The 19,212-nt window shown below is 48.4% G+C and overlaps 1 protein-coding gene across 1 annotated transcript in view; it reads right to left on the minus strand.

Annotated features, from left to right (window-relative positions):
- Positions 1 to 18,664, minus strand: part of LOC144169031 (uncharacterized) — a 42,588-nt gene extending 23,924 nt beyond the window's left edge. Inside the window, exons 1-9 of the mRNA XM_077698024.1 lie at positions 18,576 to 18,664; positions 18,436 to 18,524; positions 18,061 to 18,240; positions 17,448 to 17,574; positions 15,235 to 15,321; positions 13,482 to 13,670; positions 9,298 to 9,339; positions 8,718 to 8,844; positions 1,331 to 1,425 (exon numbers count right to left, since the gene is read on the minus strand). Coding sequence (XP_077554150.1) covers positions 1,331 to 1,425; positions 8,718 to 8,844; positions 9,298 to 9,339; positions 13,482 to 13,670; positions 15,235 to 15,321; positions 17,448 to 17,574; positions 18,061 to 18,230 — 837 coding nt within the window. The 5' untranslated portion in view covers positions 18,231 to 18,240; positions 18,436 to 18,524; positions 18,576 to 18,664. The remainder of the gene's footprint in view (positions 1 to 1,330; positions 1,426 to 8,717; positions 8,845 to 9,297; positions 9,340 to 13,481; positions 13,671 to 15,234; positions 15,322 to 17,447; positions 17,575 to 18,060; positions 18,241 to 18,435; positions 18,525 to 18,575) is intronic.
- Positions 18,665 to 19,212: the final 548 nt, after the last annotated feature.

Consider the following 19,212-nt stretch of genomic DNA (forward strand, 5'->3'; position numbering starts at 1 on the left):
GCAAGCAGTCGGTGCTTATGGCAACAGCACGCCAACGAGAACTCGCTAGCGCGCCAGTGCCAGCCTGCACGCGTTTTGTGAACTAGTTCGTGGAGCCATGAACGTTGCGGCCCAAAAAAAGGTGAACTCTATATAGAAAACATCGGCGGAAAACGAAAAAGTTAACTTACAAAAAAAAAAAAAGCACGTACCCGCGGGGATTTAAACTCGTGACTTGCAAAATACTTGCGGTGACACACCTAGTGCCCCAGACCACTCAGCCACGGGGCGGGCTCAGTGGCCTTGGTAATACAGGCTATATATTGTACAACCAATTTACACTTTTATTTAGTTTTGGCATTTCAAGCAGCTTAGGTGACTATTTGTTGTATTGCGCTCGTGCAGTAAGCGTCGCCCGAGTTTCCACAATAGCTCACGTCTAGCAACTGCATTTCGTAGACTGAAAAGCGTCCACAGATGCGTAATCGTGCTGCTGACCGCTGTGCTTGTTCGCCCAGTGCAAAAAAGTGCTTCCCGCACCCTAGTTTTACGCTGTACGGTAAAAATTGTATTGCCTTAGTACCTATATTGACTTCGCTGACTCTGGCCTTATATTTTCCTACTGGTGTACCAGTCAGCGAAGCGTCGCATGTGCGCTTGTGTGAAGCGACCTTGACTTGGAGCTAGATACAGTGTACAAACTAACCAAGTAAAGAAAGGCAGATTCTTCCATTCACAAACGTGTCCTGGCGTCGTTTCAACTGAGCGAACGAATTGCGACGACCCGTCGGCGGCCGGCGGACGAAACGCTGGGCCGACTGACTTTGTCTGAAGACCGGGGAGACGTGCAGTAGCGCAGCCAATTGCAAGCTCGGCTCCTCGCGACGTCACACGAAAACGCCGCAGAAAATGGGCGAGCGTAAAGAGAGGAGGATAGCATTTTCTAATTAATTTTTCTACTAAATAAAATCGCGTAAACGCGCCCAGGGCGGTCGAAACATGGCCTGGGGACTCCGGAATACAATTTGCGGAAGTAATCCCGCAATGTTTACATATCACTTCAGTGTCCCTTTAACATAAAATCAAAAAGGTTAACTTCACCAATAAGAATAGTAATCAACAAAACAAGTCAAACCATTCCCCTGCGCATTCATTGGTGTTCTAGACTTCTGGCTTTCGTTCTTTGTATATTTTCAACAAGACCCTCTCATTGCTAACACACAAACACACAGGTTTCGTGCATTGAAACATGCATAATGGCGAGGCATGCAAAACAACTAATGCTCTTCGAAGAAAAGGTGGGAGAGAAATGAAAAGTTGAGTCAAGGAACCAAAAAGGTATCGCACTCACCGCTAGGGCGGTCAGCCTCCGCAACTCCGCCTCTTGTTCATCCAGCCGTCTCTGCACGTCTTCCACGGGCTCAATGGGACCAAACGTGTCCAGCACTGCGCTCGGCAATAGGGGCAAGATGCACGGTTCAGCATTGGTGATGAAACGCCTACGTTATACCCCTGCTACACTAGCGTCCGAATGTCATTTGAACCACATGTCATTTGACTCAAATGCCAAGTTGTGCTGCTACACTAGGTTTTGAAATGCCATTCGGCTCAAATGACATTCGAGACAAATGAGCACCGAGGGAGACATTTGGGATTTCAAATGCCATTTTTAGCACTCTCGCGCACAGCGTTCCAAGTCAGCATAAACAAATACCGTATTTACTCGCATAATTTGCGCACTTTTTTTCGCGAATTTAGGGCCACAAAAAGGGGGTGCGCAAATTATGCGGGTATATTGCAAAAAGTCCAAAATAACGTGTAAACGGTCCTAACGCAGACTATACAAATAAGAGAAAATAGAGTGCGATAGCAAAAGCGAACGATACTCGTTTATTTAAATAAACGCATACACAGTCAAAAGTAGTTGAAAGTACACAGTCAAAAGTACCTACAAATAGTCCAGTCTGGTTGTGGTCTAGTCGGAATCACTCGTCGAGAAATCCGACTCCAAGTCCTCGTCACGGCCGCCATCACTGCCCTCCCAGAGCGCATCGTCCTCAGTTCCGTCGAGTGCATTCGACAGCCCCGTCTTTTTTGAAGCTGTGCTCCACGATGCTGGGTGAGACCATGTCCCACGCTGCCATGATCCACTCGCAGACCATCTCCAGTGGCAGTCGCTTTATCCTCCCAGTGGGAGTGAGCCTGTGTTCTCCGCTGGCCATCCACTCGACGTACATCTTGCGCACGTAGTCCTTGAAGGGTTTGTTGACCGACACATCCAAGGGCTGATGTTAGGCCACCCGGAATAACGGCCAGGTGGGTCCGCATGGCGCACAACTTCTCCTTCACACTCTCCACAAGATGCCCTTTGAAGCTGTCAAGCACCAACAGCGATGGCAGTCGCAGCAAAGCCCCCGGTCTCTTGCCCCAGACAGTGTCGATCCAGTCCTGCATCAGCTCCTCGTTCATCCACCAGTTTTCTTGAGCACGGACGTGAATGCAGGCCCCCAGTTTCATTTTGGGCACTGTCTTCCTCTTGAAGATGACAAAGGGGGGGAGTTTGCGGCCATCCGCTGTCACGGCAAGCATCATCGTGCAGCGTTGTTTTTCGCAGCCAGTGGTCTTGATGGGCACAGACGAGACGCCTTTCTTGCTCACTGTGGTGTTGGGCGGCATGTCGAACGTCAGTGGCGTTTCGCCAGCGTTCCCAACCTGGGACATGAAGTTCCCCGTTCGGCGTAATCCAATCACGAAGCGGTAAAACAACACAATTTTCTCCTCGTAGTCCTGCGGTAACTGCTGGCAAAAGGTCGTTCTCCGTCTGAGAGACAGTTGGTGGCGTCTCATGAAGCGCGTCACCCGGCCTCTGCTCGCCTTGAATGCCGCAGCAGGGATCCCTTTCTCGTGCGCAATCTTCCTTGCTTCAAACTGTAGCATCTCGCACGACACGGCAAGACAGGACGACATCTGTCGAACATACTTCAACAGCTCTTCTTCCACGGCAGGAAACTTTCCTTGCTTTGGTCCCCGAAACGCCCTCCTTCCAGGTTTGGTATTTTGGAGGGAACTCTTCTGCTTCTTCCAATACCGCACGTGGCTCTCGTTCACGTTGAAGTGCTTTGCGGCGGCACGGTTCCCTTTTTTCTCAGCAAACTCAATGACACCGAGTTTGAATTTCGCCGTATAGTTATTGTAGCCCATCGCTACTGTAGCAAAAGGTGACTGACTGACGGCGACGGCAAAACGTGAACACAAAGGGAGGATTCCGTCGCAGCGCGCACGCAGGAAAGAGGCAGAGGATTCTCTCACAGCACGAACGCAGGAAAGAAGAGGCGGCAAGGCAACACCGCGGCAGGGCTGATACGCCCTCTCACACCTCCGATGCAGAAATTAGTGCTTCCGACTCCGCGTCTGCCTTTGTGTGTGTTGTGTGAGAGTTCTCACGGCGCAAAAGAAAGGAAAGGAGGAGGAAGGCACACACTCGAGCAGTTCCGACTCCCAGCGGAAAGGACGAGAGGAAGGGTGTGCATGTGTCGGGAAGAGCAGAGCAGGGGAATGTAGCCGGGTAGGGCGCCTGGATGTTCCTCCTCGCCTGCGCTCCGTCATGGAGGGGCGGAGTGGAGGCGCACCCAGACACGGAGAAGGAAAGAAGTGAGAAAAGAATGAAGGGACTATTGGCGTGCAGCATCGTGTATCAATACTCTCCCATGCGCCACGCCGCCGTCCAAAGCATGCTTGTTTGTGTGCACGTGCCAATGGGTTCTCTTGGGCGAGACAGGGAGCGCAAAATATGAGAGTAAAATTTTTTTTCTCTAAACTTGCGAGTAAAATTTTTTTTCTCTAAACTTGGAAAAAAACTTAAGGGTGCGCAAATTATGCGAGGGCGCAAATTATGCGCGTAAATACGGTACATTACTGGCGTACTCAAACCAACAAAATATTCTTAATTGTGGGACTTTGTTTACTTTTCGTTCACTTAAATCGTGATATCAAGAAGTAATAATTCCGTACTCTAAGCACCAGTGCGAGCAAGCAACGAACCCGTGTGGCCAGAGAGCACAAAAAACCTCGATTGGGATTCAGAATTAAGCAAGAACCGTGTCAAAGTTTACGTTATTGGTAATTTCATATTTTAATATGAAAGACTGCAGCTAAATTTGATTGTTGCATTATTGTGTAAAAACAGAACCTTACAGCAGCAGCGCCATGCAGCACGACGGGCGAATGCTAAAGCTTTCAAATGCCATTGAAATTGTAGTGTAGCACGGCGGATTTTGAATGGCATTCGAAGCACCCCATTTGAGTCAAATGACATTTGGTTCAAATGACATTTGGACCCTAGCGTAGCTGGGGTATTAGAGAGACCCTTGATACCTACTGCCAGTCATCTACTTCAAAGTGAGCATACGCTCCAATGGCCGACGAATAAAATGGGCGAACGCACAATAAATACCATATTACTCATGCTGCCAACACCGTCCGGCAAAGGCAGTTAAACGAAAAGCTAGTTTCCAATGAAGTACACAACTTAGATCGGAACGATGTTACCTGCTGGAACAGAAAAGCCCAGCAAAGCTGATGTATTTTGTAATTTAGAGTAAAAAGTGCAGCAACATCCAAGTGCAAAGGATGTTGGAAAAGGTTGTCGGTATTAATACTTCTACAACAACGAGTACAGTCATTCGAGAAACCACTTTTGCAGAAAAACTTTTTGCCCCATTTCAGCCCTGAAGCTTGAACCACTGCCTTATCTAAAGCAAGCTTGCCACTGACACGGCACTCCCCGTTCCAAGTATAATATGTTTCCCACGACACTCGTAAAAACTGCAGAGCTGTTTTTAGTGATGCTAAGCTGGTTCATAATACAGAGCTCTTTTTCTACTACCGTATTTACCCGATTCTAACGCGTCCCCGATTCTAACGCGCACCCGATTTTCCAGGCAAAAAACCGAAAAAACTTACACCTCCGATCGTAACGCGCAAGGAACTTTGTGAGCATGAAAAACGAATGCGAGAGAAACGGGCGATTTATTCCCCGAAGTAATCTCACTCATCTCACACCTCGTCGTTCTCCGAGAGCTCCTTGTCGCCTTCTGCTGTCCGCAACATCTTGTTATCGGTGTCATAAAGCGTGTTCGCGATGCCGCACTTCTGAACGAACGTTCAACCATGGTTCGATGGGATCGTGGCCCACGCCTCGCACGCCCATCTCGCGAGCTTCTCCAGAGGCGTACGCTTCAGCCAACCGCTCGTTGTGAACGCGTGGGAGCCGCTCGCAAGCCGTGGAAGCGGTGCACCTTCGTTGCCGCTGCTGCCATTGCTGTTATCAAGCGCGCAAGTGGAATAATTTGACGATTTGTGTGAACGCCGATAGAAAAGCCTAGGCGCCTAGATCCGAAAAATTGTTGCTAAAAGCTTTGGCACCATCTTGAGATGGCGATGGCGATGGGTGCAACAAAATTTCAGCTGTTTCGCCAGTTCGGTTTCGTATCCGATTCTAACGCGCATGCGATTTTTCGGCCTATTTTTCCGGAAAAAAGGTGCGCGTTAGAATCGGGTAATTACGGTATGTATCGCATAGCCAAAGAATAAAACAAACAAAAAAAAGAGAACTTGTCCTTTCTTTGGCGCCATTTCTGAAATGCTTTGGAAAGGCTATAGCTCTCAAGGGGCCTCTAGGAGGTGGTGGCTGTACCATAGAAATTTCAAGATTCTAGAGGAATGTACAACCCTTCAACCACAATCATCTCACTGTCCACTCTGCTTGTCCAGTCAGTGCAACTTCCAGAGTATTTTTTGGCATAGTGCTTACCAGTATTTCCCGCTCATTGCAGTCTCCCTTAAAGCCACAGGTCCTACCCTTCAGGCCACGCCGCCTGTATAATCATTGGCCAACGCGCGAGCGAAAAATGGCCAAACAGCCACTCTCTCTCCTACCCTTTCCCAGCTCCGTAGCCTTCCTGCGCGCTTTCATGTCCGCCAGCCAGCTATGCAAAATAAAATAGTTGACAGTTAGTCTAGCGTACCACAGGCAGCACTTCAATGCCTTCTTTATCACTACGCCTCTCTGCCTCGGTTTGTCGCTGATAAAACCACCTGCACCACGGCGGACGCAAAACCACTTGTGGTGCTGTAGGCTGATGCCGGCTTTGCGCACTTAGCTACTGGGATCACGGGCCCCCGAGATTTTCTGAGTGGGGCATCCCCCCCTCTGTCCCCTCTGCATTTTGGCCTTGTTTTGTCCATGCTGTTCTCACTCTGCATCGGTACATAGTTTTAATAAAATCGAGGACTGTACTGTACCAGCGCCCTCACAGCGTGGCTGGACCTTCAACTACTTATACTTTTGTTTTCTATCGCCTCCTGAAATATACAAGCACGTGATATTTTTTGGAAAGTAATGGTAGAAGTGAGCGCTTAGACAGCAAATGTGCACGCAGTTTTTTCTTTGCTAAATCCTCCAGGGAGAAATGTCGGTAAAATAATGACTGTACCATCCGAAAATATCATTTCAATGTTTGCTATTTGTCGACCCAATTAGTATGTTCTTACGCTTTCAGTTCTGCCTACGTTAGTCATTACGAAAAATGCAACAGGTATGAAGTGAGCGACACGTTGACCGAGACCCCAGTGCGCGCCTCAGAACTAGCGCCCCGTCACGGCTAAGATGCGAGCGAAACGGCTCTTGAAACTTAACATGCAAGCTTTCCGACACACGTCGTAGAAGTGGGTGCAGCGTTCGCGACTCGCGAGCAGTGACGTAAGGCGGGACGTCCGCCGGCGCGCGCCACATAGCGGATGAGTGCCTGAACTATGCGTCCCTACTGTTCCCATTGGAAAGCGGGCGACGCCTTAGGCAATGTGTATACTAGGTATACCTCCACTGCTCATTATTAAGATCATCACTTCCGTCTACAATGCCCACGGTAACATCCCCTCCCAGGGTTCGTACAGGCTTTAAAAGAAAAATTCAAGGGTTTTTCAAGGACTTTCAAGGACCAGAAAACACATTTTCAAGGTCCCAATCTAATGTTTTATCCGAGATTATAACTTTTTCAACACAATGCAAAAGTTTTATTGCACAATACCTAAAAGCACATTAGTGCACATTTACCGTATTTACTCGCATAATCCTCGCACTTTTTTTTCGGAAAAGTCAGTGCAAAGTTGGGGGTGCGAGAGTTATGCGGGAAAAAAAAAATCCGGTGCACAGTGTTGCCAATTTGCCTTATGCCAGTCCCGCTAAATGTAGTCGTTTTTTGTATAGGTAAGCTCAGTGTTGCCAACAGCAGCTATTTCTTTTTATTTTATTATTTACAACGTAAACAGTCTCCCGTCGATCAGCGACCATGAAATTGCCGCCTATGCTTTCTGGCGCGCGCCCTATCTCGTCGTCGTATGTGCGTGCCCTACTCCAGTAACGCACGTTGAAGTCGGTGACGCCGAAGTGCCTGCCTGCGGCACGGTTGCCGTGTTCGATCGCGTACTCTTTCGCTTTCAATTTGAAAGCGGCAGTGTAGCTGGCGTTCCTCCCCATGGCGAAGCGGCACCAAGCACAAAACAATTAGATCAAAAAGTTCTCAAAACGGCAGCGACCTATCCACCACTGACGCGAGTGACTCACTGACTGCTGCCGCTCAACGGCGGGACCACGACGGCGACACGACGACACGACAGCGGGCTGCGCGAACACCGTCTAGTTGCGCGCACGCGAAACATGCGCGAAACCGGCTCAAGTACAGTGCGAGTAGCGTGTTAGGGCGCCTGTTAGGTAGTAGCCATGCAGGTTGTTAGGGCGCCTGGATGGCCTTGGATACACAGCGCTCTCCGCCGAACGGAGAGAGCGGCGGGGGAGGGCGCGCGTTGAAGAGCGCGTGCACCATGCGGGTTTCGCAAGCAGGCAACTTTCGCCGCTGCAAAGTTGGGGGTGCGAGGATTATGCGAGTGCGAGGATTACGCGAGTAAATACGGTAGATAGGCGGTAACGGGTTCATGAATGCTCCCCCACCTTTTATTTCATGATTGGCGTTTCTTTTTTCTTGCTGTTTTGCTCAGGCTGTCTTATTTCAAAACTTAGCTAATTCTGCCTGCATCTCTTGCTTTGTCAGCAAGGGTATCAGATGAAATTAAATCGGCAAGTGTTGCTGCAAGGCAGGACAAACTGTGTACACGTCTGCCATTTGCACGTAAAAGCAAACGCAGATGGAGCATATGAGGCGCAGCAAACATGCAATGTGCGAGCGTCCACAGACTAGATGGAAGATGCAAGTTAGAGAACACAAGCCAGCTTTCACTGGATTGTATCCTGACATGGATTAAGAAGTGCCTGCTCACAATGTTGCCTCGCAATGAAAATTCACCAAACTTGTTGCAGTTTCATGCAATACACTGAAATTTGATTGTTGCAATGTTTCTTTACATTTTTTAACACCTAAAATCCACAACAAAACACTTTAAATTCTCGTGAAAAGACAGGGCCATTGATTCTCTTCACGAAAATCAAGGGTTTTCAAGGACGATTTAAAAAATCAAGGACTTTCAAGGCCTTGAAATAGGCACTTCTAAATTCAAGGGTTTTCACGGACCTGTGCGAACCCTGCCCTCCAGTTGCAATGTCACTTCCTGTTTAACTGACGCAACAATTGTCAGGAAAGTGCCGAAAGTCCAGCCCGAGAAGTGCCATGCGATTAAAAGAACCTAAACTCCGACAAAGGTGCGGTAGAAGCACAGCAGCTCACCGAGTCCGTCGAGAAACTTGCTGGGGTCGTCGCCTTCTTTCGACTCCAGGCAGTAGCGGAGGAGGATGGCAGAGTTGCCGCCGCCACCCACTTGGAAGCCAGGGGAGCTCGTGGGAGGGACTTCCGCCTGGAAAACGGACATGCACACACACAAACAGAAATCGGAGTATGAACAGGGGAAAGTTCGCTTGTGGCGAGAAAGGGGCCAATCAGAGAGCGGCTTCTGGTCAAAGCTTCGCAATGTTCACGTTTGACTCACTTGACTTGGGGAGAGACACACCATGTTGAAACTGTTCCCTCCGAATTTCCTATTGCCTTGCACTCACTCGCTTGGGTAATACCACCACCAGCTAATTCTCACAATTTTGTCTTGGCCACTGTGGCATTACATTTTTTTTGCTTACTGTACAGCCACTGCACACTGTATTGCTTATCCAAAGCTCATATTTAAAGGGACCATGGTGACAAGATAACACTTCACTACGATCGAAAGATTACTTCTTTGGAAGAGCCCTCGTGTCAGTTGGACGCAAACATAACGCAAACAAGCTTGGAATTGGGACCAGGACTGGCAACTTACCGCACTGAAGAAGTTCTCCAGTGGGTTGATGGTCATGAAGTACTGCAACGAAGAAAACAGTCACAGTCAATCACCAGCTCACAAAAAAGAAATCAGAAGTAGCACTTAGCTGCTTAACAGAGTGGAATCCTTGGTTGCCCAAGGATCCTTAAAGGCCAACTGCACTCAAATTTCTTTGTCCAAATTTGATCCAAGTAAGTAGTCTATGCTCTTAAAATCACCATGCCGAAATCCTAAGCTTCGTAATCACAGAACACGCTAGGTACCGCCATTCAAAGTACCTCCGAGCAGACGACGTTTGCACCGGGCAGAGAGTCACCGAAACAAGTTCCGAGCGGCCCGTGACGGAGGTTGGGGAGCCTGTCCAGTGGAGCTCGCACTTCTCTGGTGGCTTGCACGGCGCTCCGCCGGGTGCACGAATTCGTTCGCCCGGGCTGTCTCTGGTACACTAGCGCACTGTACCCTTTTCGCCATCACAAGTTCAAGACTGACCGCATAGGTAGCAATATCTGCCATTTTTTTTTCTCTGATGCAAAAAGAGATTAGAAGCCTACAAACTATTCACGCGCTTGCAAACATTCTGGAGTTAACAAATCTTTTTTTTACTTGAAAATATTATTTTTACTCAAAGAAAAGAATAGCGCGAAACACACACTTGTCTCACGTTTGTCATTCCTATTGCACCTACCACAGAAAAAAAAATTTCATTAATTCTTGACCACTTGCACTTTGGTATCCAATATCTTGCCATATTTGGGCTGACCCAACGCCACCTCCATCCTTTAAACCTTCCCAAAAGGTTGACGACCCAACTATAATTGTACACGCGGGCATAAACATTTGCGCGACTTTTGCCTCACTCGCTGAGTGAACCAAAATGAGCCTTTCTCGTAGCAACAAATACATCCGCGCAAATATCGGCCGTCGTCTTCGCGAATAAGTGCGAAAGGTAACGAAACTGCTCCTCTCCTAAGCAACAAATTAGATTTTTTTTCGATTCCAAAGTGAAGTATGTGCTTTAGTAGAGCGTTACATTCAGTTTACTTGAAAGTAAAATGTTTTCAACAGCACATGTCTCTGCTAAAAGTAGAAAGAAGCGGTAGATAGGCAATTTTTCGTGTTTTACTGCATCAGTTAGCTGTGGAGGCTGGCTTATAGTTTCAGACCACTTTCATAATTCGATTCTCGATGTGCAGCAAGGCGAAAAATACTTGGCCGATATTCGCGAAGCTGTTTGTACGTAATGTATAGTGGAAATAGTGATTGATCTCCACCCGCGCGTGGTTTGTTCCCTTCAAAGAGAGCGATCGTGGAAGCCGTGGCGCCGGCTGACGAAACCTGCATTTTGAAATCGTACAAGAAAGTACCATATTTATTCGAATCTAAGCCGATAGTTTTTTTGAAACACTGATATATCAAACTCCACGGTCGGCTTGGATTCGAGGATTTTGAAACACGCGCCAATTTCCAAGTGAAATTGAGAGAAGTGGTGCGCAGCTAGCGCCACCCAGAAAAGAAAGTATTGTAGCCATTACTAGACCAGCCAGTAGCCACTTAAGGGGCCATAGCGATGCCGCCATTTTGAACTGTGTGGATAGTGGCCTGCGTGCGGTGTGGCGTTTGGTTTTGACCAACGTTACTCCAGTAACGTTGTTTTTGACAGCGCAATGGCACCAAACAAGCGGTGCCATTATATTGCCGCTTTTAAAAGAAAAGTTGTTTTAGCCGTGGAGTTGTCGAGCGTTCAAGCCGGGTGGGACTTTGGCGTGAATGAAAAAAAAATGTCCGCCATTGGAGGACGCAATGGGAGAGGATATTTGCGTGCGCCGGAACGAGGATGGCATTCACCGGGCCACAAGAAGGCTGTCACCAAGAAATGAAGATGGCATTGGCTGACTTCGTTCGGACGCAGCGAGCAGCTGCCCTTCCAGTAACGACGGAAGTGCTCCAGGCAAAAGCAAGGGAGCTTTCAAGGGAACGAGGCTTATCGCGGGCACACTTCAAAGCCAGTCGGGGCTGGCTACAGAAATTCATGAAGCGCTTCGGCTTTAGCCTCCGTCGTCGAACCTCAATTGCCCAGAAGTTGCCCGGTGATTTTGAAGAGAAACTGATTGAGTTCCAGCACCACATCTTCATGTTCAATAAACGTGTTTTCTTTTTGTGAACGCTGACCTGCCTTTTTGTTCCGCCTACATTCGAGGTAGGTTTTTTTTTTTCATGGCTTCGGACTTTCGGGGGTCAGCTTAGAATCGGGGCCGGCCTAGATTCGAATAAATACGGTAGCTTTGTAAATCAGGGCCTGCTTTTAATTCGCAATGCCAAAGAATTCCGCCTGCGCCAGGTTTTCTTAATAAAAAAAATTACTGTCGGACAGTCTACTACATCTCGATTGCTAGCAACGCGATGCCGGAATTGCGCCCAACTCCATTGTCCTGGGAAAACGTTAGTGGATGGTCTTCTGTGGAAATAACAGTGTATGAAACGCGACACTACCACACGCATTTCAACGCAGCTCTGAGCGGCCGCTGGTTCTGGCGCAGCCGCCTCCGTTCCATCACGTTCGTAACGTCCGGCCGCCAGTAATGGCCGCCTTTTCGATTCAGTTTCGGTTCTAAAAAACGCCAATGCCGCAAGCCGTTTGCGACGCACCCTTTTTAGGTGTACTATTGGGTGGCATTATTTTTACGGTGTTGAAAATTTGAGTGCAGTTGACCTTTAATGAGCATTGAAATCTCAACACTCCGAGGACTGAACCAATAGGCTTCAGTAGCCGCTGAGCAAATGCTGCGAGTAATTCTTTCAACTGATTGAAAGTTGGTGCATTTCGAAACAAAAGCTGTGCACTTGGAGCCAGGAAATGGAAGCTGCCTCTCAAACAACTTGACTTCTTTTGGCTTTTGGCTCAGCTTTTATCACTGAACTTTGCTTTGCCACGTATATCATACAGACTGGCTCCGTCTTCTGTTGGAGTGGCCAATCGCCACATGCCATGTTGCTGGGTATCGAATTGCTGACGATTGAGATTGTGGGGTTTAACGCGCTGATGCAACACAGGCGATGAGGCGTGCCGTAGTGGAGGGCTCCGGATTAATTTTGACCATCTGGGGATCTTTAGTGTGCGCCGAAATCTCGTACACACGGGCGGGGTATCGAATGGCAATTCAATACTATTACAAATGAGTTCACAAAATTTGTTGACCATCCTTACCAACCAATGAAGGATGCAACAACGAGACCACACTGGTCTCCTCACGAACAGCTCCGACTGCACATTCAGTTCTACATTGTAGTTCATATTACACAATACGGTTTTCTGTGCCAAATCTCCACCTGGGTTATAAAGTGTGCCGTAGTTGGAGGGCTACGGAGTATACATACACACACCTGTTGCAGGCATTTTTATTCCTTGCCTTCGTCGAATAAACAGGCACTATCATCATCATGATCATCAGCCTATCTACGCCCACTGCAGGGCAAAGGCCTCTCCCATTATTCTCCAATTACCTCGGTCCTGTGCCAACTGTGACCAATTTATCCCCGCAAACTTATTGATCTCATCTGCCCATCTAACTTTCTGCCGCCCCCTGCAGCGCTTGACTTCTATAGGGATTCCCTCTGTTACCCTTAATGATCAGCAATTATCTTGCCTTCGCATTACATGCCTTGCCCATGTCCATTTCTTCTTCTTAATCTCTACTAATATGTCCTTAACACATGTTTGTTCCCTGACCCACTCCGCTCTCTTCTTGTCCCTTAATGTTACACCTAGCATTTTCCGCTCCATTGCACGCTGAGTCGTTCTCAATTTAAGTTGAACCTTCTTAGTGAGCCTCCAGATTCTATAATAGGTACTACAATAGGAATCAAACACACGTCTTTGTGCTCAGCAGAAGAACACTTTAGGCACTAAGCCAATGCTTTGGATGTATTGGCACTCATGATTCGACAAAATGGATCACGTCATCATTCCAGCGAAACTGAATTCGATTACTATTAAACCGTGTTTCGACATGTCAAGTCAACCAACAGCACGCTGACTCTGCACAATGCGTTAGTCCGTTGCTGTACGCCTCTCCCATTTGTCATTCTGGACAAGAAAATAAAAGGATACCACACGTAAACGATACCAACTCGCACATTTCAGGACTACAGCCCTCCACCATTGACAGACAGGAGCGACTTACCTTGACAACATCAGCCAGCCAGGTGATGATGGCCAGGGCCTTGTGGGGCTGGGAGCCAATGCCTGCAAGCATGCTCTTCTGCAGCGGGTACGGGTAGCGGAGGAGACGGAGCCTCTCAAACACCGCGTCCTCCGAGCGCACACCCTTTCCGCCCAGCTGGAACGTGGGCTCCAGGAACCGCATCAGGAACTGCACAGCCACACAGGGGGACAGAAGAGGGCTCCTGGTGGGGCTGCCTTTTATAAGCACAAGCGGAGGTCCACAAGGCGATGCCAGGAAAACGGTATGTGTTCCATACAAGTATGCAAAGTATGCCAAAAAAAAACGGTACATAATCCAATACAGAAGTATTTCAGGAGGGGAATCTGCGGGGTTGGGACAGCGCGGGCGGGCTGCGCGTTAATGTCACTGTCTGGCGAGGAGGAAATGCAGCTTGCGGAGCAGCACAACAGATGGCGCGGCGAGCGCGTTGCCATAGTTCACATGTTCTCCTACGGACGCGACGCACAAAAATAGTAATATCATCGAATATATTGCGAAAATTGCCCGATTTCGTTCTGTAAAATAAATAAATAGAAGCGCTGGGCACTTTAACAGTGGTTATTAATAAATACTGCCCCAGTTACAAGCCGTACCGCGCTGGAAATGAAGCACTAGAAGGAATCCCGGAGCAGACGACGTCTGCCGACGCCGCCTTCCCGCCACGAGTGGTTCACTCACGCCGCTCTCGCCTCTCGCGAGGGCTTCTCAGATTTGCGCATGCTTTTCATGTTGCACAGACAGGGCGGCGAAGTTAGGATAGTCTAAATGTGAACTAATGGCATAGAGGATAAGAACGATCATTCACTGGAACTAATCATACCTAGATTCTCAACCACACGTTTTTTTTTTATTGTAGGTTTCGCATTATAAAAAAATCAAAGCTCCTTCGTCCCACGAAAAATGTTTGAAACGCAATGATTTCTTCCGCCGCAAACCGACTCCAACGAAAGTCCAGTCGCGCGAGGGATTCGCCGGCGTCTCCCTACGGCGGCAGCCGGCTATGCACTGGCTGACCTTGAACCGGCATGCATTTTCCCTTTGGTGCCTCGCGACAGAGGGCGTGTCGGTGCCGTGACTTTATTGCGCCGTAGGTGCAAGCCCAGTTTCGCCTCCTCAATAAGTCTTGCTCCGTGACAAGGGTGCATGAGGGGCACCCTGACAGATTCCTTTTTTTCTTGCCCTCTGGATTTGTAACAGGCCACCAAGTTTGTATGGAAGAACGTGGAACCTGCAGTTTCTCATCGGCATAGAATCGCAAAGGTGTACGGAAGTGGGTTTTAATGGAAGGCCCCTAGCTCACAGAAATGCAACAATATGACCGCTCATTAGGCAAACAAGAGCATCAGCTGCGCTTGTGTTCGCTAACTGCGTTTCAAAGCACTGCACTGCCTCCAACATTGGCAGCACCAATTCCTTTTGGGGGGTTGTAAAAAGAAGTCAGAAATAGTAAACTACAAATAACCAAGGCACCATGCAAAACAATGTGGCAAAATATTGAACTACACATACCAGCCCAATATAAAGGGCGATACGAAGCCAATGCTTTATCTAGGCAAGACCAAAAACGCTGGGAAATATGGGGAGCAATGATATGAGAGAGGGAGGAAAAACTTACACCGAGCAGACAGACAAGCCCAGACCATCATTTTAGTTTTTCTAAAACGAAGGCCGAAAGAAAAACCACAGTGTGAAATCAACACGTGACACCCACCGTAAAGACGTTCTCAAACTCCCTGGATGACATCCTGCTCAGCAGCTGGGGAGTGGTGGGGTGCGGGTAAGCCTGCTCCTTGAGGAACTGGAACAGACAATGAATAGTTGCTGGGTTACAACCAAGTCCACATTCATACCCAATGCAATGGTTGCACATGACACAGCTGAAACAGGCGTACGTGTTACTATACTCGGTGACAACTTAAGAACGGCACCGGAAGCTGCCTGTGTCTTATCACCGTAGCCGGATGTTTCTCCGCGTGGCGCAAGTGGGGCGTTACTAAGAATATTCTGAACATGGCGTGAGCGGTTCCCATGATTTTTTGGACTTAATATGCTTATAAATGACTCCAGTGAAGACAAACAAACTGCGCGAGACAAGGCAGACGATATCACGCATTCATAGCAAACCCCTTTCAAAACGCGCGCACTGACGTCACGGGTCCGGCGCTTTGGCGGAGTGATACACTACATAAGGTGGGGCCGTTCTGGAGTTGTAAACGAGTATACAGTGTAGCAGAAATGTGGTGCCTTCCCTCAAGCACTCTAAAAGAGCATGTTTAGGTTCTAAAAGCACAGATTACAAGAGTGCTTTTCAGCAGGACACAGAAAACACTTTACCACCCCTTTCCTAAAGGAAGTTTAGAGAAGCGCAAAAGCTTTCTCAGACATCAAAACTGCGCCGAAAGTGCATCAAGACCTTCGCCAAGAGTGCGCCCAATCTATCATCGATTTTTCAAAGACCCAAATTGCAAACAAACAGTGAACCCATGGGAAGATTTTTGGCGCACTACACACTACGAATGATATAAATGTACACTGATACATTGTGTATGAGATAAAGGTACACCACTGCACTCGTTCATTGTCTTATCTAGAAGTGCTCCTTCTTCGTGATGTTAAAGCGACCATTTTGGCATAATGGAAGCCTGGTTTCATGCATCGGTCGTGTGCCCAGTGACCATATTGGAGCTTTTCGGTCAACCAACCGGTTTTTTGGGGAAATACATTGGGCTTTTGACAGGACACCAACGGTCCCACTAAGAAAGCTTTCAACAAATTTGTGACTGATATAGGGTGCTAAATGAACAGTCCACGACAATCCAAGTGCGATGCGAAACAAAGGGGTTTATAAGAGGGTGGACCAACTGGCAAATCGCTCCCCCACAAATTCGCAGGCACTGCATGGATGGTTTTAAATGACAGCAGGCTATGTTTTCTCACGCACGCTGCTGTGCGTTACCCCGTCCTTCCACTCGACATTGTGTGGATGTGTATGCGTGCTATTTGGCTCTTCTCGAATACTGTTACGAGTAAGACCCCAGTTCATGTTCACCTTTGTCCCTCAGTTTCGCTGCTGTCTTGGTCCTGTCGTTACGGCAAGGGGAAATATATTCACAAGGCAGCAACGAGGCCCACAGGAGCTTACATCGAAGCCACTGGCATGAACAACCTCTTCGTTCTTGGCATTCAAAAACCAGCCCTGCCTTCATAGTGGCAGAGACCACCTTCCCACCGACATTGGGGGCAGTTATCACTATAATCACAAGTCTATTCCTTATTCTTCAAACAGCGCGTTTGATCACGCTAATGCAGAAATAAAGCAGAGTCAACTCTTTCCTCCCGCTCCTGCAGTCCAGAGAATGATTCACACTACAACCGCAACGAACGCAATCAGGCGACTTCACATTTTCAGCATGGTGTGTGTGTGGTGAATTGCATTCCACCAAAAGGTGCCGCGTGTGGCAGAATAGAAGTCACTCAGACAAAAAAAGCAGTACTGGCTGGGCGAATAATCCCACAAGGCACTAAAATTAACACATTTTCCAGCAAGAAATTAGTTTACCAGGTGCCGTTGTAGACAGTCTTCCATTTCCCTTCATATCTGGTATTGCAAGTATCCTCTGAAGCACAAATTCCTTGCGGCAATGACAAGAGAATCTATGGCTTTTGGAATGCTGTAAATGATTAAATCCCCTTCAGAATCCACCAAGTTGTCAAACTTGAAGTGGAGCTGTCAAGACAACGTAATCATCGAACACAACGATATCAGCTTGTTGAGATGCTTTAGAATGTGGACGAGGCAGCTACACAAGAGCAAATTCTTTCGGTTTTTGCTAAAACGACTGGCTGCCAATTTAACCTTTTTGGAACCTAGGACTACCAAAGTTCCCTTCCTGCCACCTTTTCGACTAACAATTTTCAACTCACCAGGAAGAGCTTCTCCACACTTTCGGCCAGATAGCCCTTGTCCATGAATGGCCGCGCATCCTTCACACTCGCCGGCCGCTGGGCACTTTGGCTTAGACGGCCGTCCAAGTAGCTCAGGCTCGACGAACTGAATAAACAGAGGGACATCAAAACGCCATAATGAGATCATTTCACTGCGGCTACCTTGACACCAACTGCGGCCTCTAAGAGAGAAAAAAACGGATGTCAGCACGAGTGCTTGGCTTATTACAAACCGCGTAAAAAAGTAACAGCATGGGAATCTGTACCGTCGATTTTATCCCCAAACACTCCGAATCTACCTCCAGATCTAGCTGCACAGCTTCCCTGCAACCAATCAACCAGCTTTTATGCTTCGAACCAAACAACTGGTCGTCCCTATAGTGCACTACAAACACTGGCTACAAGCCGCCGAATGGGCTACACACTTTCAGCGCCCCAGTCTCATTCGCGAGAAGTTTCTGCCAAACTAGACCTGCTTCTTTTCGAGAAACTCGAGCGACAGACATGAACTTCCCCCACAGACGTAGAAGTTTCAGAAGGGTGTGGGCAAGCGCTTAACGCCACAAACGCTGACGTGTGAGCAAAAGATTACCGCCTAGAAGCCGCCGGGGTCCAAGACCGCAGGGACGTTCGGCCGCTGCGAGCCGTCGAAGGCCCCATGGAGGGCCTGGGGTCCGCCGACGAGCTCCGCCGGGGAACCTGAGCGCGCGGCGTAGCGAGGCTCCTCTTCGAAGTCGAGGCCTTCGACTGCCTGCGGTCCATGGTGCGGGACCTGGAAGGAACGTTCGAACTGTTGACAAAGCGAAAGAAAATAAGACAGGTGAGGGACCGGATCGAGACACCGCCCACAATCGTAGCGTCACATCCCAGGCTTCCGACAACGCACTCGCAAGCGAAAGCAGATTACACACGTAGTCATCGTAGTCGACTGCATACGCAAATGGTCGAGGGCGATTTAGTATCTTACTTGATTTAGGACGTCGCTGTTGTACGAATCCAAGATACGCGGCAAGCGGCTCCCGCCAGAACTGGCACGGCACGAGCCACCGGAACAGACTGAAAAGGCACTCGATAAGACGGCGAGAACGCCGCTAATGCCGTACACACCCTGAGCACTCCTGTCACTGTTCGACACCGAACCAACCGAGCAACGGAACAAGTTCTAACTGCGCTGGTCTCAACCGTTAGAATTCTGGGCACAGAACAGATTCTGGGCAAGCCAGGGCAAGCGCCGCGCGCTTTTTTGTGCAAGCTCTAGTCACGTGACCAGCATGTGGCGGATCTTAGCGTGTAAACATGTCACCACCTGCTAATAAAATCCTGCTAATTAAAATCTAATAAAAAATTTTAAAAATTTCTGTTAAAATTTTATGACTTGTTATTCTATTATTCTAGAAAAGCAATACCTAAGTGTATCACCCTACCGAAGTGATAGACTCATGACGTCACCACGCGCCCGTTTTGAAAGGGCAAAGGCTGCTGCACGCCGGGAGCGTATTCCCATCCCAAACCATATCCCGTAAATGAGCGAAACCATCGGCCGCCGCGAAGCAGCGCGATCACAAAAGACCAAAACAAATTTTTGTTTGCTTTCCGGAACATATATAATAGCCACATATACGTAAATTTAGCGTCCATCCGCGCGCGCGCACTCAGAGCCGAACGCTTATCTAGGAACACGATGAGAGGTCAGCGTCAACTTTCAGGCGCGCAAGAAAAGCGCGGAGAGCTCAGGGGCTCAGTT

The sequence above is a fragment of the Haemaphysalis longicornis genome, unplaced genomic scaffold, assembly GCF_048455015.1.
Source record: "Haemaphysalis longicornis isolate Haplotype H1 unplaced genomic scaffold, Haemaphysalis longicornis Haplotype H1 scaffold_2, whole genome shotgun sequence".
Lineage (NCBI taxonomy): Eukaryota > Metazoa > Arthropoda > Arachnida > Ixodida > Ixodidae > Haemaphysalis > Haemaphysalis longicornis.